General features: G+C 39.6%; 1 protein-coding gene across 6 annotated transcripts in view; it reads left to right on the top strand.

Annotated features, from left to right (window-relative positions):
- Positions 1–207: 207 nt before the first annotated feature.
- NARS2 (asparaginyl-tRNA synthetase 2, mitochondrial) overlaps positions 208–20,770 on the top strand; it is a 139,907-nt gene continuing 119,344 nt past the window's right edge. For 3 of the 6 annotated variants that reach the window (XM_017893593.1, XM_017893592.1, XM_017893594.1), the window contains exons 1-5: positions 208–723; positions 3,621–3,730; positions 6,269–6,389; positions 8,753–8,893; positions 19,665–19,745. In XM_017893593.1, coding sequence (XP_017749082.1) covers positions 583–723; positions 3,621–3,730; positions 6,269–6,389; positions 8,753–8,893; positions 19,665–19,745 — 594 coding nt within the window. In that variant the 5' untranslated portion in view covers positions 208–582. The remainder of the gene's footprint in view (positions 724–3,620; positions 3,731–6,268; positions 6,390–8,752; positions 8,894–19,664; positions 19,746–20,770) is intronic. The other 3 variants (XM_017893597.1, XM_017893595.1, XM_017893596.1) reach the window with 3 other exon arrangements.

The following is a 20,770-nucleotide window of genomic DNA, read 5'->3' as shown; positions in this document are numbered from 1 at the left end:
CATCAGTCACTCTTCGCCTCTCAGTTTCTCAGCCTCACCTGGAAACTTTAGAAATGAAGACCCTCAGATGTGCTCCCAAGTTCTTTCAGCAATAACCTCTACAACCTTAGGGCATTAGCTCCGCCCCGTCTCGGCTCCTGATCCCGCCCCCTCCCGCACGCTTCCCTAAGCCTGGGTCACAAGTACGCATGCTCTCCCTTCTTCGTCGTAGCGTGATGACGTAAGCGGCGTTGGCGTGATGTCGTAGGAGTGGCGGCGCGTGTTGCGGCCCGGGGTCTGTGCGTAGTTTTGGAATTGTCGCGGGCAGTGGGGAGCCCTAGCTGCCAAGTGCACATGGTTTGTTTCCGGCGTTTGCCTAGTGTCCTGACCACTCCGCCCCGTTGGAAATGGGAAACGGAGAGGTTCTGTGGGGACAGAGCTGGGTGTTCTGAAGGAGTAAGCTCGCATCCGAGGGGCTCTGGAGTGCCTTAGAGCAGAGCTGCGGCCGCGGAAGGGGAGCCGCTGAGAAAGGAGGGCCGCTGCAGGCGGGGTTCCAACCGCGGGGTCTGGGCTGCTCCCGCGGAGGGCCTGGGCGGCCGCGCGATGCTGGGAGTCCGCTGTCTGCTCCGGTCCGTGCGCTTCTGTTCCTCCGCCCCTTTCCCCAAGCACAAACCTTCAGCCAAACTGAGCGTGCGGGAAGCTCTCGGGGCCCAGAACACGAGTGGGGAGCGCATTAAGGTCCAGGTTGGTGAATGGGAAGGGAGTGGGTTTTTTTCTTGTAGGGACTTATATGGCACATCCACATCTAGCTTTTCCTTTACTGTCGGGTCAGACACAACCCCGAGCAGGGAAAAGTTAGAAAGTATAGGTACGCGTCGCGGGTTTCCACTTTTCTGCTTTCCATTACTTTTCACAAAACTGTTCCGATGACTCTAAAGCGCTAGAATTTTGCTTTCATGATTCCAGGGTATTACCTGTAAACTTGTTAATCATACCAAAAGTGTAAACGAACAAGCCCCCTTTCTCTGTCTTTATCCCTTATGATGAATATCCAGGTTTATAAAGTGGTTGTCTTGACCTCCCTCCTTGAGAGCAGAAACCGTGTCTTACCTGCCTTTGTAATCACACATGGCTAACAGTAAATACTTGTTCAAACCATGCCTTTTAAACTTTTAGTCACCTCAGTGCCTATTGTGGGGCTCTGCATGTAATTTATTTTTAATGAATTCGAAGAAAGAGTGGAATGTAGCAGTTTGAAAGAACTCTGGAGTTAAGCAGCTTAGGTTTAAATCTCTGCATAGCGTTTATGCGTTGTACACCTTATTTTCCTCTTATGAAAATAGAGATAATAATTGTCCCCGAGTCCTGAAAATTAAATGAGGTAATGGAAATAAGATATTTAGAACAGTGGCTCATAGTCTACAAATGTTAGCTGCTGTTATTTCTCTTGCTGATTATATTATTTGCAGCAGCTCCACATAGAAGAGGTGCAGAATAAACAAGGTGGTTTGACTGTTTCTTACTAGGTTGCTGAAGTACACTGATGTGGTTATTTTTTGAGACAGGATCTAGCTCTAGCACCCAGGCTGGAATGCAGTGGTGTGATCTCAGTTCACTGCAGTCTCCATCTCCCAGGCTCAAGCAGTCCTCCTGCCTCGGCCTCCAGAGTAGCTGGAACTATAGGCATGCACCACCATACTCTTAATTTTTTAAGTTTTTTGTGGAGCTGGGTCTCACTATATTGCCCAGGCTAGTCTCGAACTCCTGGACTCAAGCAGTCCTCCTCCTCCTGCCTCCCAAAGTGCTGGGATTACAGGCATAAGCCTGGCAGATGTGGTTATAATAAATAAATAATTAGTTTTTGAGTAGGTTCTTGCTCTGTCACCCATGATTGTAGTGACACAGTCATGGCTTGCTGTTGCAGTGATTTTTGTTGTCCTCACATATCCTTTGCTTTTTAGCAGTATGACCAATCTGCTCTTCTTTGCATTTCTTTGAGTTCCATATTCTTTCCATAGGTCTGTTTGTCTATTAATTGGGCATACATTAATGATACTTTGTGCGCTAGTCAAGAGAAAAACTCAAAGATGAAAAGAGAACCTGCTGCCCAGGTTAGAGGATTTCAGTTTAGTCCTGTGAGGTCTGATATGGTAGCTGCCAGCCACTTTTGGCTCTAAGCACTTGTGCTTTAAGTGTAAAATACATACCAATTTTGAAGAACCAAAAAGAATGCAAAATATCTCAATATGTTTTTATATCGATTATATGTTGATAATATTTGGGGCATAATAGGTTAAGTAAAATATTTCACCTATTTTTTTATGTTCAACATGGCCACAAAAAAATTTTAAATTAAACATGTGACTCATTATATTTCTGTTGGACAGCCCTGCTCCAATGGTTAAAACAAATAATTTTAGCAATAAGATAGTTGGTAGTAAGGTAAGTAAAGAACTGGAAGAAAACAGGAAGTTAACGTAACTGAGAAAGTTAAGGAAGATATCTTGCATGAGGTGACGTTTCAGCCAAGTCCTGAAGGATGTGTTCCCTAGGCAGGGGAACTGGGGATGGGGCAGAATTATAATACCGTCCCAGAAAAGCTCATTGATAAGAACATGAACTTTGAAGTACGAACTTCCTTTTGAATCCCAACTCTACTAATTGGTGACTATGTCCTGGAATATTTAGAGAGGTTTTCCTGACATCTCTAAATAATGTTTCTTCAGCTCTAAAATGATAACCACTTCATTAAGTTCTTCTGAGGATTAAGTAGCATAATATTTATACAGAGCTTAGAATAGAACCACATTACAAAGGGCTCAATGAATGTTAACTTTAACAAGTGAAAGAAAGTGGTCGTTTGGAGTTAGTTTTTTGTTTTTTGTTTTTTTTTTTTTTTTTTTTTTTGAGATGGAGATTTGCTCTGACACCCAGGCTGGAGTGCAGTGGCGCGATCTTGGCTCACTGCAACCTCTACCTCCCGAGTTCAAGCGATTCTTCTGCCTCAGCCTCCCGGTAACTGGGACTACAAGCGAGCGCCAACACGCCTGGCTAATTTTTGTATTTTCAGTAGAGACAGGGTTTCACCATGTTGGCTAGGCTGGTCTTGAACTCCCTACCTCAAGTGATCCGTCCTCCTCGGCCTCCCAAAGTGCTGGGATTTCTGCACCCAGCCTGGAAATTACTGTTGATTTAGAATCACCAAAGAGGAGGTGCCTTCTCGGCAGCATGGTGAGATGAAACCAGAAAGAAGGGCGTACCCCATATCCTGAGAAAGGCACCAAGATATGTGCCCTGTTATTTATTGTTGGGCCAGGGGGCAGGGGTCTTGGAGGAAATACCTGGAATTGCCAATATTGGGAAGATTGGTTATATGAATTAGGCTCATCAATGTGAAGGAATGTTAGGCATGCGTTCGAAATGTTGTGCTTTATTACGAAAACAAAAGATAGAATACCAAAGTGTGTATCCCATTGTGATTGAACATATAAAATTAAGTATGCATATTGGTGAACTAAAAGTCGATTTGTTGAGGCAGGATTATGCGTACATGTTTTTCTTTCATTTAGTCTATGTGTGTGTATGTGTAATGAAAACATAAAATGTTTTACTCTCACATTAGAAATATTTCTCTTCCTTAGGGATGGATTCGTTCTGTCCGATCCCAGAAGGAAGTCTTGTTCCTGCATGTAAATGATGGGTCATCTTTGGAAAGCCTTCAGATTGTTGCAGATTCAAGCCTTGACAGTAGGTGAGTTTTGTTTTTTAAAAGAATTCTTTGATTTTTGTTTTTCACCTCTAGTGCTTCTCACTTCCCTAAACCAGTGTTTACATTGAACCCTGAGTAATCTTTTGAAACAAATCTGCCTTCATAGCTTTGAGGATCAAGTCCAAATATTTGGAATCAAGATCCTTCAAGCTCAGGCCTTTCCTCCTCTATTTGACATCATCACATGCTGATATCCCCAACCTATGCTTCACTTCAGTCTTTCTTAATTATTTGCGGCTCCCCTAAGCTGTTCTGCTCTTTCCTAATAGCATTTGTATGTCTTGCTGCCACTGCCCAATACAGCCTCTTCTCCTCTTGTCTTTCATAGTTCCTGCTTAGTTAGGCATCATCTGATGTTCCCATCCCATAACTGTGTCAGGTACCCCTTTTTTGTCCTCCCATAGCATCCCGTGCCTACATCTGTGTTAAAAGTATCACATTGGATGGTAATCAACTGTATTCCTATTTGACTCCTCCTGCTAGACTCTTAATTTCCTGAGGTTAGGAATGGCATCTCATTCTTTTTTGTATTCTTGACCTCTAGCATAGTGCTGACAATATGACAAATTATTACCTGTTGAATAAATGGAAGAAACTTTATGGTCTCATTCGTTAGGTTTTAAAACTAACACTAGGTCAGGTGTGGTGGTTCACGCCTGTAATCCCAGCACTTTGGGAGGCCGAGACAGACAAATCACTTGAGTCAAGGAGTTCAAGACCAGCCTAGGCAACATAGTAAAACCGTGTCTCTACCAAAAATATAAAAATGAGTTGGGCATGGTGGTATGCACCAATAATCTCAGCTACTCGGGAGGCTGAGGCTAGAGCATGTCTTGAGCCCTGGAGGTCAAGGCTGTGGTGAGCCAAGATCTTGCCACGGCATTGCAGCCTGTGTGATAGAGCCCTGTCTCCAAAAAAAAAACCCCAAAACCAAAAACTAACACCATTTTAATGTTAGGTATCAGCTCTGAGGAAGAGAACATTATTCTAATTTGTTAGAATAAGAGTGCTTTGCTATTCTGAGGATTGTTAGGGTTAATGCTGTTTACACATTGAATAGGTTCATGGATCAGAGACTATGTGGTCAACTGGGCAGAACAAAAAAAAATTGTTGTAATAGTAACTTTTTTTTTTTTTTTGTGGAGAGTGTCTGACTCTGTCGCCCAGGCTGGAGTATAGTGGCATGATCTCGGTTCACTGCAACCTCTGCCTCATGAGTTCAAGCAATTCTGGTGCCTCAGTCTCCTGAGTAGTTGGGATTACAGGTGTGTGTCACCACACTGGGCTAATTTTTTGTATTTTTAGTAGAGACAGAGTTTTACCATGTTGGCCAGGGTGGTCTTGAATTCCTGACCTCAAGTGATCTGCCTGCCTCAGCCTTCCAAAGTGCTGGGATTACAGGCATGAGCCACCACACCTGGCCCTATTATTAATGGTAACCTTTTAAAAACTTTGTAATTGTTTTGATTGTTTATATCAGTGTAGCAACCACATGGGTCTAATGGGACCTAGATTTTAGAGTTTCTGGAGGATGACTCTTTGAGATATTCCCAGGAAACCTTAGGATAGTATTTATATTTATATATGTCAGGTAGTACATATTTTAAGTCAGAGCATCTCAAATTACCCTCTCAGGTTGATGAAAGTATACCAGATTTCCCCACCCATAATGCAATAGTGGACAATCAGGTGGAGAATCTCCTGACTTACTTTAATAAAATTTATTGTGTTGCTATAATATTTTAATAGTTTTTTAGGAAGGCACTTATTGTCATACTTACTGCAATTATGAAATGTTAGAACTAGAACAGATGGGCTGGGCATGGTGGCTCATGCCTCTAATCCCAGCACTTTGGGAGGCCAAGGCAGGAGGATTGCTTGAGCCCAGGTGTTCAAGACCAGCCTTGGCAGCATAGTGAGACCTGGTCTCTTTAAAGAAAAGAAAAAAGAATTAGAACAGATGTACTATCATTTACCAGCTCCTTTTTTAATAGATGATTCTTAAATGAACTTAGATGACTTTTCATAGTTGTCATACCGTTAATTTGTGGGTGAACTTGAACTCGAACCTAGTCTTATTAACCAGAAAGTAGCACCTTATGTGCTCAGATCACCAGCCAACTAAGTAAAAAAAAAAAAATTTTTTTTTAGTTGCAAAAATAGGACAGAGAATTCCAGGCTAATTTTATTTTGATTTGCAGTTTTCGCATGTATTCTGTAATCTTTTAGAAAGTTTTTGGCCAACTAACTTTTTAATAAGGGCAATTGTACAGCCTCTTAATTCTGAATTATACGAATTCTTAACTCTCTTTGTTCCCATTTTAAAGCTTATGGAATTCATTTTTATAATTTTATACTCTATTTATACAACAGATTATCCATTGATTCTGAAGATTATTTAACCAATTGAGGGTAAAAGCTTTTGTCATTAAGTATTTTAATATTCTTATTGCATAGTTGATATTAAAATGAAGGTTGTATATAATGATATCTTGTTTATCTTGTTTTTTCTTACTGTAGAGAATTAACTTTTGGGAGTTCGGTGGAAATACAAGGGCAGCTGATAAAAAGTCCATCCAAAAGGCAAAATGTGGAACTGAAGGCAGAAAAAATTAAAGTTATTGGAAATTGCGATGCCAAGGTATGATTTCTGACACTTTTGTGGAGGCTATTTAGGCTTTAATTAAGACAGCAATCTGTTTTAAGTGTGATTATTAGGAAGATGAAACTTAGAATATATTTCATTTGCAACTTACCAGATAATTGAAACAAGCCATACAACCTGAAGAGGCAGTAGCAAAAATTATTTATGTAGATAGCTTAGTGAGAGGTAAGTGTTAATTTTTGCATCTCTGTGGTGTGTGTCACAGTTAAAACTTGCTGCTTTTACAAGCATGCCCAGTCAGCCACAATGATATACCAGGGCGGGCTCGTTCTTAGGAAAGCCAGGAATGACTTTTGCATGATCTAGAACCGATCATCCAATAATGGTTGACTCTAGCCACCTTTGGCTGTTTGTTATTAAATCAGTTGAAATTCATTAAAAAAATCCAGTTCCTTAGTGGCATTATCCACATTTCAAGTGCTCAGTAGTTGCACGTGGCTACTGGCTACTATATTGGATAGCACAAAACATTTCCATTTATCACAGAAAGTTCTGTTGGGTGATGCCGATCAATAGTATTATAATGCTTAGGCTGAACCAGAGGCAAGAAATTCGGCATTAAGACATGTTTATGCCTGTTTTTGTAAGACTCTTCTGTTAGCTTCATATTTATAAGCTTGATAAAGAGGTTGGAGAGAATAAAAGATTATTAATCAAATTCTTTAAATTTACAATGGAGAAAATGAGGCCCAGCCAGATGAAATGATTTACTTAACATTATGAGCTGATGTGACACAGCTGAAATTTGTATTCTAGCCATATGAATCCTCTGTGTTTTTGCTATACCTGTCTTCAAACATTTAATGAACAAAAGTGAGGAAATACAGGAAAATTGCATCATTTTAATTCATTGTTAATTCTTTCAGTATAATAGGAAGAAATGTAAGGAAATAAAGGAAGAAAATGCAATTTTTGTTAAAATGTCATCCTTAATTTCCAAGAAATTCTGATTGACATGTAAAATCAGGAATCAGGTTCTAAGATTTCTGAAAATAGAGTGTAGAATAATTTGGAAATTGAGAGCGTAATATAGAAGGTAACCATTTTCTTTTGTTTTTTTATAGGGATCTGTGATTATTAAAAATTTGCCATGTGTTTCACTACAGTAGTTCACCCTTGTCTGTGGTTTTGCTTTTCACAGTTTGTTGCTTACAGTGAACGGTGGTCTCAGAATATTACATGGAAAATTCCAGAAATAAACAATTCTTAAGTTTTAAATTTCATGCCATTCTCATTGTGTGATGGAATCTTGAGGTATCTTGCTCTATCCTGCCTAGAATGTGAATCATCCTTTTGTCCAGCTTATCTGTACTTTATATACTACCTGGCCATTGTTGTCAAAGAAAAAACATAATGTTTATACGGTTTGATACTATCTGTGGTTTTAGGTATCCACTGGGGGTCTTGGAACATATCCCCTGTGGGTAAGTAGGGGACTACTGTATTAAATTGTTCTTCCTGGGCTTCTTTGGTGTTGATGGCTTCGTCTTCCCTGAAGCCCTTCGATTCAGTATCATTTTGAAATATTCCGACATTAGGGAATTCTGACCCCTAGAATTATGATATGGTCACATTTTCACTTTTAGTAAGTATGGTGCTTTTTTTCTATACAACGTAAGAGTTTGTATGTGTACAAGACTTAAAAAGAATGGATGAGACTGAAAGAAACAGGCTGCCAGTGGAGCTCTTTTTTAGCTTCTCTGTTATCTTTTAATTAAAACTTTGATTTTGTCTGAAAGGATGTGTCTGTCTTAATCTTTTGACATGAATGTGAGCAGGGTAGACATATCTCAATGTGGAACCATAATTTTCTTTCAAACTTTTTGTAAATCTTTACTACTCTGCTAGATGGAAGTATCATGTTGATAGTAGTAATAAATTGCACCAATTGATTGTGAATGATCATGGGCTTTCAAGTCATATAGGTAATTTTAAAATGGAGCATTAGCCTTGTGTGTACATGTTTAATATCTACAATATTTTGAACTCCTGTGTGCCAAACAGTGGAAATTTTGCATAATTAATCATAACCTATTTGTAGGAAGTGATTCACAGCTAATGGATACAAACTTGATAAATAACAGATGAGCTTCAGTGATATTAGCTCTGTTACTTGGCTAATAAGTGGTAGAGCTAGATTCAAACCTACATCTCTCTGATTCCATCCTACCATTCCACTTACCTGGTGGAAATAATGTGGATTAAAATTAGTTATATTAAAACATAAGGAGAGGATCTTAGTTTGGTTCTAAAGCACTATTTAAGAAATACCCTGGAAACTGATTTAATTAAACAGTGTCTCTTTTGGCTTCTAATTTGTTTTTTTCATTTATTGGCAGGCTTTCCCCATCAAATATAAAGAGAGGCATCCTCTAGAGTACCTGAGACAATACCCTCACTTTAGGTGTAGGACTAACGTTCTGGGTTCTATACTGAGGATTCGCAGTGAAGCCACAGCTGCTATTCATTCTTTCTTTAAGGTAAGATCCTAAAAGTTCCCTCCTGACCCTGTGTTATACCTCCTCTCCCTCCTTATTTCCCTTCATCCCCATGCAACCACAATCCACTTCCTGTTCCTGTGCATTAGCTTGCATTTTTCTAGAGTTTTATGTAAATGAAATCATTCAGCATATGCTGTTTTTTGTCTTTTTTCACTTGGCATAATTATTGAGATTCATCCATGTTGTTATGTGTATCAGCAGTTTGTTCCCTTTACCACTAAGTGTGATGTTAGCTATAGGTTTTAATAGATGCTCTGAATTTGGTTGAGAAAGTTCCCTCCTCTTCCTTGTTTGCTGAGTTTTATCAGGAATGGGTATTGGGTTTTGTCAGTTTTTTCTGCATCTTTTGAGATGACCTATGGTTTTTGTTTTGTAATGCTGAATTACATTGATTAATTTTTGAATGTTAAACTAACCCAGCATTTCTAGGAATATAGATATATTCTAATATAGATGTCTTACATTGGCTGGGCACAGTGGTTAATGCCTGTAATCCCAGCACTTTGGGAGGCCGAGGTGGGTGGATCACCTGGGGTCAGGAGTTCGAGACCAGCCCGGCCAATATGGTGAAACCCCGTCTCTACTAAAAATACAAAACATTAGCTGGACATGGTGGCGAGTGCCTGTAATCCCAGCTACTAGGGAGGCTGAGGCAGGAGAATTACTTGAACCTGGGAGGTGGAGGTTGCAGTGAGCCGAGATTGTGCCACTACACTCCAGCCTGGGCAACAGAGTGAGACTCCATCTCCAAAAAAAAAATTCTTACATTAATCTATTAATAATATAGGTATATGATATTACAGATGTATTCTTTTAATATTTTGTTGGATTCAATTTGCTATAACTTCGATTAGAATTTTGCCTCACCACTCAAAAGGGATATTCTGTAGTTTTGTTTTCTTCTAATGTCTTTGTCTGGTTTTGGTATCAGGGTAAGGTTGACCTCATTCAGTGAGTTGGGGCTATTCTCTTCCTTTATCTTTTCTAAAAGTAAAATTACACAGTTATCCATACAGTTATGATTATTTCTTTCTTAAATGTGGAGAATTCACTAGTGAATTCATCTCAGTGTGTACTTTCAAATTTGTCTTTTTTTTTTCCCAGTGGGGGGTACAGTTTTTATCTACAATTTCAATTTCTTTTTAACTTTATTTTGTTTAATTTTATCTTGAGATGGGAGTTACTGTGTTGCCTGGCTAGTCTTGAACTCCTGGGCTCAAGCAGTCCTCTCCCCTCAGCCTCCCAAGTAGCTGGGATTACAAGCATGTGCCACCATGCCCAGAAAATTGTTATTGCCTTTTTTTGTTTTAAAATTACTTATTGGCCAGGTGCAGTGACTCACACCTGTAATCCCAGCACTTTGGGAGGCCGAGGTGGGCTGATCACTTGAGGTCAGGAATTTAAGAGCAGCCTGAAACCCCATCTGTACTAAAAATACAAAAATTAGCTGGGCGTGGTGGTGGGTACCTGTAATCCCAGCTAGTTGGGAGGTTGCAGCAGGAGAATCACTTGAGCCCAGGAGTCAGAGGTTGCCGTGAGGCGAGATCATGCCACTTGCACTCCAGCCTGGATGACAGAGTGAGACTATCTCAAACAACAACAAAATTATTTATTTATTTATTTATTTATTTAGAGACAGATCTTGTTATGTTGTCCTGATTGGAGCGCAGTGGCTATTCACAGGTGCAATCATGGTGCCCTACAGCCTTGAATTCCTGGCCTCAAGCAGTCCTGCCTCACACCCCGAATAGCTGGGACTACAGGTGTATGTCACTGCACGTGATTTATTTCTTGAATAGTTACACAACTTTATAGCTTATCTATTTTTTCTTGAGTGAACTTTGGTAGTCTTTCAAGAATTGATCCATTTTATTTAAGTTTTTAAACTTACTGCCATAAAGCTATAGGTATCCCCTTATTATTTTAATATCTGTAGCATCTGTGATGATGTTGTCTCATTCCTGTTGATAACTTGTGGCCTGTTTTCTGATTAGCCCGGTTAGAGGTATATCAGTTTTACCAAGCTTTTTTTAAAAATCTCTATTAATATCTTTGCTTTCAAATCTACTTTGATATTATAACCACTAGAACTTCCCTTTGATGAGTGTTAGCATATATATATTTTTTCATCCTTTTAAACCATGGTTAACCCTTGAACAACATGGAGGTTAGGGGCACCAACTCTTTGTGTAGTCAGAAATCCAATCTTAGGTCGGGTGCGGTGGCTCACGCCTGTAATCCCAGCACTTTGGGAGGCCAAGGCGGGCAGATCGCTTGAGGTCAGGAGTTTGAGACTAGCCTAACCAACATGATGAAACCCCATCTCTACTAAAAGTACAAAACGGCCAGGCATGGTGGCGGGTGCCTGTAATCCCAGCTACTCAGGAGGCTGAGGCAAGAGAATTGCTTGAACCTGGGAGTCAGAGGTTGCAGTGAGCTGAGATCGCACCACTGCACTCCAGCCTAGGTGACAAGAGCTTGACTCTGTCTCAAAAAAAAAAAAAAAAAAAAAATCCAAGTATAAATTTTGCCTCCCCAAAACATGACTAATAGCTTACTGTTGACTGGAAGTCTTAACTGATAATGTAAATAGTTGAGTAACACATATTTTGTATTTCACAAAAGGTGCAAGGTTTTCTCACTTGCTGGCATAGCTGTAGCAACAGTTTCACGATTTCCTTATTTTTTCTTAAGAAAAAATTTCATAAGTGGTCTTTATGCTGGATTTGTCTTGAAATGGCAAGCAGCTGCAGACCTCAATCTGCAGTACATATTAAGAAATTAAACTTTTACGTTTAATGTCGTGACTTTTCTCTGCTTCTTGGGACTACTTCTAGCCTCACTCGTAGTACTTTGTGTGGGTCCCATGGTTTTAATTAAGATTTACAGTATTGCGCTGAAACTGATGAAAAATAATGCGAGAACTACAAGAGATTGCTTTTTACTGCGACACATAATTTACTGAGAGATGAACTGCTCGTGAGATGATTAGCATCCCCGGGTGTTTTAAATGAGTACTTGTAACACTTGAGCTCACTATAGTAGCTATGAAATTATTGTACATACTGTATATAACTACTTTTATGCATTTATGATTTAATACTGCACTTTTACATTTGCTTACCTTTCTCTCTACTGCAAATGGTGCCCTGTATGGTCTGTGTTTGTGTAAGTTTGGATAAATTTTAACTTACTGTAATATATTTGTGTGTATTTATGGTAGTAAATAACATATACTAATATCTACATATATTTTATGCATCCATGGCATACTTTTTTCTTAATTTAAAAAATATTTCTAGGCTATGCTATTCATCTGCAAACTTTTTCACATTGCTACAAATCTCCAAAACATTTTCCAGTATATTTATTGAGAGAAATCCAGGTATAAGTAGACTCATGCAGTTTAAATCTATCTTGTTGAAGGGTCAAATGTATTTGTATCTTTATATTTTAAAGTGCATTTCTTGTTGGCAGCATATGGTTAGATCTTGCTTTTTATACCCAGTCTGATAATCCATCTCACTCTCTTAATTTGGGTGTTTAGATCATATACATTTAATGTGAATATTGACATGGTTTTGTTTGAGTCACCTTGCTGTTTTTATTTCTAATTGTCCTATCTGTTCTTTGTTCTCTTTTTTCTCTTTTTTTTTTACCGCCTTTTGCATTATTCCTTATTTCTTACCTTCTTTGTTGTCCTCTTAACTATAACTCTGTTTTGTTATTTTAGTGACTGCTTTAGGGTTTATAGTATACATCTTTGACTTCAGTTGATGTTTTGCCACCTTATAGTATAGTGTGTAGTGTAGTAACCTTATAATACATACTTATATTTCTTCCCCCTCTATGTTATTTTTTGCTGTGCATTTTACTTTTATGTTATAAATCCTGTGATTCATCATTATTATTCAAGCAATCAATTATATTTTAAAGAGATTTAAATAAAATCTTATATATTTACCTATGTAGTTATTATTTCTGGGGCTTTTAATTTAGATTTCATATCTGGATGTTTCGTTTCGGCTGTTCGTTTGTTTGTTATAAATAAAGACAAGGTCTCATTATGTTGCCCAGGCTGGTCTCCAACTCCTAGCCTCAAGCGATCTTCCTGCCTTGGCCTCCCAAAGTGCTCATTACAGGCATGAGCCACTGCGCCTGGCCTAGGCTGATTTTTACGTCTTTTATGTCTAGTTAACATTTCAAACATGGACTATAGTTTTAATAACTATTTAAGAACAGTTGTGTCTTTTTCTCCTGATGTTAACATGTCTGTTAGTTATGGGTTAGTTTTGATTGGTCTCTTCATTCTGGGTTATGGTTTCTTGACTCTTCATGACTTAGCTTTGGGTGCCAGACATTGTGAATTTTACCTTGTTGGGTGCTGTGAGTTTGCACACAGATACTGGTATCTCTTTGATCCTTTGAGGTCTTGCTGATGTGATTTGTTAAGCATGTCTGTAGCAGTGCTCAGTCTAGTACTGTTTATTCCTCACTGAGGCAAAGCCTTCCTTAAGTCCTGACCTAAGGCCTTGGGAATGATGAGTTTTTCTAGTTTGTGGAACAGGTACTTTTTCCAGCCAGCATGTGAGCACTGGGCACTGTTTTCTCTAATCTTTTTAGATGGTTCTTTCCCTAGCATTGGATAGTTTCCTCACACAAATGTACTGATCTACCTAATACTCCAGGGTGCCCTCTGCAGCTCTTTCCTCTCTGATATTCTAGCGTATGAACTCTAACCACTTGGGTCTCTCCAGAGTCTTGAGTTGTGTCTCTTCAACTCAGGGAGTCTACTGGGCTCTACCCTACTTTTTACCCTTCCCTGTACTGTGGCCTGGAAGACCTCAAGGTAGTAAGCTGGTCTACTGGTAGGGGTTTACCATGTTTGTTTCCCATCTCAGAGAGAGATGGCTTTTGTTGCCTGCTATCTGTTATCTTGAAAACTATTGTTTCATGGGGTTTGCTTTTTATTGTTACTGTTTTTGTTGTTGTTGTTTTACTGTGTTTTTGGTGGTTTCCTGTTTCTCCATCTTGGTCATAGATTTATATTTTGTATAAAGTAAGCATTAATTTTAAAGAGTTACTGGTGTTGATCAAGTAGGTCTATCTAATGAGTAAAGACATTTTGTCTCTTTTAGCTTTGCTTCTCAACCATTTCCCCCTACCTGGGAAAGCCACAGTTTAATGTGGTTGACAAGTTGCTAATGTGAAGGGACCTTTTCTCCCTGTGGATGGGAGGGCCCCAAAGGCAAGGAGTGATCCAGCAGATAAAGTTTATTGTTATTCCACGTGGTTTTGGAGGGTTCCTGTGGTACTTCTCCAGATCTAGCTAATTTGCAGAGGTTGTGTAATAGTGGATATAGCCTTCCCTTGGGCTGTATCCAGATTCACGTAGCCCCAGTCTTGCTATAGCTTGCCAAGAAAGTTCTTGCCCCTTGAAAAAGCTTCTTCAGATTAACTTTTGGTGAAAGAGCTAAAGAACATTATGGCTTTTAGGCATATGCTTTTGATAAAACAAAGGAAAATAAATCAAATTATGCAGTGTCATCCCATTATAGTTTGTAAGCGTCCAGTTACACATGCTGTCAGAAACTTTGCTATGCAGTTTCCATGTGGATTTTCAGTAGTGCTTGAACCACACAATCATAAAAATACCTTTTTGTTTTTTAACCACATGAGTTCAACAGCTGATAAAGTAGACCTACTTTAGTTCTGAAGGTTTTGTAGGCTTTTGGCCACTAGGTGGTGATATTGACAAGTAGACTAAATATATATTTATTACTTGAAGCTTTTAGAGATATGTAAACAATTAAAAAATAAGACAAGCTAAAAAAGTTTTTGAAATAAAAAAATAAAGTAGCCAGGGTACAATGGTTCACATCTGTAATCCCAGCACTTTGGGAGGCTGAGGCAGGAGGATCTGTTGTGCCCAGGAGTTAGAGGCCAGCCTAGGCAACATAGTCAGACTTGGTCTCTAGTAAAAATAATTAACCAGGCATGGTGGCATGTGCCTATAGTCCCAACTACTCAGGAGGCTGAGGCAGGGGGATCACTTGAGCCCAGGAGGTGGAGGCTGCAGTGATCCGTGTTCATGCCACTGAACTCCAGCCTGGGCAGGAGAGTGAGATCCTGTCTTTAAAAAATTATTATTATTACTGGGCGCGGTAACTCATGCCTGTAATCCTGGCACTTTGGGAGGCCGAGGTGGGCTGATTGCCTGAGTTCAGGATTTTGAGACCAGCCTTGGCAACACAGTGAAACTCCCGTCTTTACTAAAATGCAAAAAAATTAGCTGGGTATGGCGGCATACACCTGTAGTTCCAGCTACTCGGGAGGCTGAGGTAGAAGAATTGCTTGAACCCGGGAGGCGGAGGTTGCAGTGAGTAAAGACTGCGCCACTGCACTCCAGCCTGGGCAATAGAGCGAGATTCCATCTCAATAATAATAATAGTAATAATAATAAATGTGTGTGTGTGCCTCAGGTGAGGCACCGCACCTGACTAAAAATTATTAAAAGTAAAATTTGAAAAACATTCATGACTGAGAGCTGTGGCTCACACCTGAAATCTCAGCACTTTGGGCGGCTGAGGCAGGTAGATCACGAGGTCAAGAGATCGAGACTATCCTGGCCAACATGGTGAAACCCCACCTCTACTAAAAATACAAAACTTAGCTGGGCATGGTGGTGTGCACCTGTAGTCCCAGCTACTCATAAGGTTGAGGCAGGAGAATCGCTTGAACCCGGGAGGTGGAGGTTGCAGTGAACCAAGAATGTGCCACTGTACTCCAGCCTGGCGACAGAGTGAGACTCTGTCTCAAAAAAAAAAAATTCAAGTGGTTGGAAATAACTTGAATTTTAGTACCATTCGTGGTAGAGTAGTTACAAAAATAGATACTTTTTGAGTAGTAATAAATTCACTTAGTAATTGTAAAGACCTGGAGAATATAATTCTGTTACCTACCTTTGTGTGTGATACTTAGGATTCAGTTGTTTAAAGAAGCCTTTCTGGCCAGGCGCGGTGGCTCAAGCCTGTAATCCCAGCACTTTGGGAGGCTGAGACGGGCGGATCACGAGGTCAGGAGATCGAGACCATCCTGGCTAACACGGTGAAACCCCGTCTCTACTAAAAAATACAAAAAACTAGCCGGGCGAGGTGGCGGGCGCCTGTAGTCCCAGCTATTCGGGAGGCTGAGGCAGGAGAATGGCATAAACCCGGGAGGCGGAGCTTGCAGTGAGCTGAGATCCGGCCACTGTACTCCAGCCTGGGCGACAGAGCGAGACTCCGTCTCAAAAAAAAAAACAAACAAACAAACAAACAAAAAAAAGAAACCTTTCTGGAGTACTATGAGGCGTATTAAGTAACGGTTATATGTTACCTAGTATTTTGTAGTGTTTCTTTGATCTGTTACTTTGGGTTTGCGAAAAAGATGGTTAAGCCTCCAAATAAATTTTTGTAAAGTTTCAGTTTGTTAATCTAATTATAGAAATGTGGGGAGAAATGGTTAGGAAAAACTTGAACACGTACTTGTAAGATACTTTAAGGATCTAAGGTTATTTCTTGGTTTGAGTATGAAAAATATTTTTTGTATAACCTTGTTTGCTCATAAAACTGACAGACTTGTTTTGTACTAAAACTTGGCTATTGAGAATCCTCAAGGAATGAGTCATTCAGAAAAGCCAAGTTTCTGAAATAACTGAGGAATTTTCTCTTTAGGCACCAATTTTTTCTAAATTCCAATGAAAGTGTTCCTAAAATGGATTACTTACTTTCCTGTCTTCCTCAGTGAGCCAGTAAAAAAGATTCCGCTCTTTCTTTCTCAATTAGTCGAGGTTCTTCCTGTGAGTATCAGGGATTGTTCTCCTCTATATGGCAGCATTTTCAAAGCCTGCCACTGACTATGTGAAGTATTTTTGTTATTATTGTTGTTGTTGTTTTGAGATGAGGTCTCATACTGTTGCCGGGGCTGGAGTGCAGTGGTGCAATCATGGCTTACTACCATCTTAATCCCCCAGGCCCAAGCGGTCCTCCTACCTCAGCCTCCCAAGTAACTGAGACTACAGGCAGGCACCACTGTGCCTGTCTAGTTTTTTAAAGTGTATTTTTTGTAGAGACGGGATCTCACTCTGTTGCCTAAGCTGGTCTTGAACTCCTAGGCCCAAGCAGTCCTGCCTGGACCAACCAAAGTGCTAGGTCCAGATGTGAACCACTGTGCCCAGCCAATGTGGAGTATTCTTTACCTTTGTGTAGAAGGTCTCCAGATTGCTATGCCTTTGAGTTCCTGTGACTGCTTTTTATGTTTTTTGTTTGTTGGTTGGTTGGTTGAGACAGTCTTGCTGTGTCACCCAGGCTAGAGCACAGTGGCGTGATCTCGGCTCACTGCAACCTCTGCCTCAGCCTCCCGAGTATCTGGGACTATAGGTGTGTACCACCATACCGGGCTAATTTTTGTATTTTTTAGTAGAGACCAGGTTTCACCACATTGGTCAGGCTGGTCTCAAACTCCTGACCTCAGGTGATTCGCCCATCTCAGCCTCCCAAAGTGCTGGGATTACAGGACTTGAGACACTGCGCCTGGCCTCTTTATGCATTTTTTAAATCTCTTCTTGCTGTCCGTTTGTGTTGTCTGTGGCCTGCCTGTGGCTAACAATTCCTTTCACGTTTCCTTTTTTGTTGATTCTGATTAAATGCTAGTTATTTCAGTTACATGTGAAAGAAAAAGATAGTCTATTAGTCTTCTCTTAGTGGTGTATATGGGCCGTAATGTATGAACTTTATAATTTTGGGATACTCAGAGTCTTATAAAATATTTGGTTTTAGAATGTGTGTTAAAATATTTATGTACTTGGAGGTGATGGGTGGAATCTGAAAAATTGGGTGAAAGTGTTTGCTTTTATTTTTGGCCCCTTCTCTGGCCCTCATGTACTCTACTTAGGAACCCGTTTGCTGTGAGACAGTATAAGTAAGTGACACTGGAAACCTATTTGAGGCACATAGTGACAATACTTAACCACTTCTTGCTATTTACTTTCCTTTTTTCTTTTTACTCCCCTACCCACTTTCACTTTTTTGGACTTTGTTTGCACGGCTGTATTATTCTTCCTTTGTACTCTCTCCTTTATTAGCGTTTGGTAATGTTAGGAACTTTGATAAGCCTTGCAGTTTTAAAGCAGCGAAAGCTGCTGGGCCCTTTTGTAATGTTTAGCATTAGTTAAGTATTAAAAGTAATTCCCACTAGGTGTGTGATTTTTTAAAAATCCGATACAGTTATTTTCATAAGATTTACACTGCTGTTTCTTGTGGCATTTGACCAGTTCTAACTTGGGCAATCATATTTAGCCGTTAAATTTTCTCCTCCCTCTCCACCTCCCCTTCCCCACCCTCGTTTCCTTTGGATTTTTCACTTCCTTTCTTTGTTTACTGCACTCATGTTCATAGTTGCCTACATTCATGTGGAATAAATGTTTCATGTCCGTGATTCTTGGTTCCTAGGAGATAAAAATTTTATGCAGTAATGTTATTGATCAGATTTTATTGGTTTTCTGTAATGTGCTCTGTGCAGCACCTCTAGGCATGTTGCTGTCAGATTAAATGTATATTTTAATAACTTTCTGAGACTGCTAATTTAGAGCTTGAATATTTAATCAGTCCACATCATAAGGCAAGTTGTTAACTGAATACTTTGTATTATAGCCAGAATACTTGAATTTGAGAAGGGTCGTATTTGGGACATCCCTAGTAATGCATAGAGACAATCTATACTCCACCAAACTTGGCAGAGATATGCATATAAGAATTTGTTGTATTGATTCCAAGGCCAACATTTTGCATTAAGCATATATTTTCCTACCTTTCTATTATAAATTCACTTTTTATTACCTGCAGTCCTACACTGCAAACATCTACACTGTGTGTAACCTTTTGCTTACACCCATAATCAAAATGAAAGAAGCATAACCTTGAAGTTGCTGGATTGTATCAGTCTGACTAGCAACAGCTTTTGTGGTTCACTAATGGAAATAGTCTCAGATTTTTGTTCGGAAGGGCTGCAATTGGGGACCTCAGTAGTGGATGGATTGCTGCTGCTCAGAATATTCCTTCAGGCGAAGGAAGTACACTGCTTGTGCCATGTGGAGTCCATTGGCCCATCAGTTTACTGACAGAGACTTCCTAAAGATCATTTCTGCCCTTTTTTGCTGTTTGTTTATTCAGTCTCTATTTGTCTACTTTTTCTCCTTTTTTGTTCGTTCATTACAATTGAGGTCATATTTCAAGATAAGTTTATACTGATTGCTTTGTATTCCCCTAGCAACGTGGGTAACATCATTATGCACTAGCCTAGAGTGTGTGTACCTGTTTGTTAAATCACCACAAAAATGTTATAGAAAAGGGAAGAAAATATAGTACTAAAGAGAGAGCATGAAGACCTAGGTTCTAGTCCTGGCTCATCCACTGACTAATTGTGTAACTTGTGGAAAGTCACTAAATCTGTCTGGGCCTTAACTTCTTTATCTTTGAAATGAAGAGGTTGGACTGGTTAATGTCTAAGTGTGTTCCTGAATACAATTATTTGTGCCCCTGTGTGTAGTTAAAACACTCAACTGATTTTCAGTATTCTTAGTATTTGGGGGATTAGGGAGGGATTTGATACAGCATTTGCTTACTGTGCCATTTTAATACTATAAGAGGATGTGTGTTCTTGGAATTGTTGAATATGCAAATATCTTGAAAACTGTGGTTTTCTTTTTCAGGACAGTGGCTTTGTACATATTCATACTCCAATAATCACATCCAATGACTCTGAGGGAGCTGGAGAACTTTTTCAACTTGAAGTAAGTTTTGCTTCCCATCTTGAGGGGCACATTGCTGTTTAATATTTTTCCTCTGAGGGTCTGAAATTTAATAATAGTTTTGTGGACAGAAGACTATGAGCAGCACCTGAAATTGTCAATAAAAATCCTTGAAAAACTTACATAGACAATTCAAACCAGTCTGATTTCCGGTATTACCAGCCATCTTACACTGTGACAGGTAAGAGTGAATTTTTGGGTTTTTTAAATTTTTTAATTTTTTTGAGACGGAGTCTCACTCTGTGGCCAGACTGGAGTGCAGTGGTGTGATCTCAGCTCACTGCAACCTCTGCCTCCCGGATTTAAGCGATTCTCCTGCCTCAACCTCCCAAGTAGCTGGGACTGTAGGCGTGTGCCACAACGCCCAGCTAATTTTTGTGTTTTTAGTAGAGACGGGGTTTCTCTGTGTTGGCCAGGATGTTCTCGATCTCTTAACCTTGTACTCCGCCCACGTCAGCCTCCTGAAGTGCTGGGATTACAGGCGTGAGCCACCACGCCTGGCCAAGAGTGAATTTTTAATTTAGCACTCTTATTTACTTTTCTTAAGTTATAGTGAATTGGTGAACTAGAGAAATTTGAAGAGGTAAATGAGGATTTTAAGCTCTTTTATGCAGATTCAATCCACAGTTAATATTTGTGGACATAAATCATATTTTAAAAGATAAAATAGAAGAGTATACATGTGAATATCATTTTTTCAAAGTCTTTAAAAAATACATTTTTTCATAAGAATGATTTACGTTCTCTTCATCCCATGAAGGCCCTTTAATTTGTCTAGCAATCATTTTTTGTGTTCCTTGTATATGTCAGGCATTGTCAGCCTGCCCTTACTGCAGATATTTTTTAAGTTATCAGTCTTTCTTATTGGAGACAGTCAAAAACCTTGCATTTACCAGTTTGATAGCTATTTAAAATCATTGACTGGTTGTATAATAATGGACAGAGAGAATAGTATGATCATGAGTGGTGCTTTGGTACTTCTTTTATTTGTTTACTGATTTCTTTAT

Source organism: Rhinopithecus bieti, unplaced genomic scaffold (genome assembly GCF_001698545.2).
Source record: "Rhinopithecus bieti isolate Rb0 unplaced genomic scaffold, ASM169854v2 scaffold_23868, whole genome shotgun sequence".
NCBI classification, from domain to species: Eukaryota; Metazoa; Chordata; class Mammalia; order Primates; family Cercopithecidae; genus Rhinopithecus; species Rhinopithecus bieti.
Note: the sequence above shows the minus strand (reverse complement) of the source record. Positions and strands in the feature narration are given on the sequence as shown.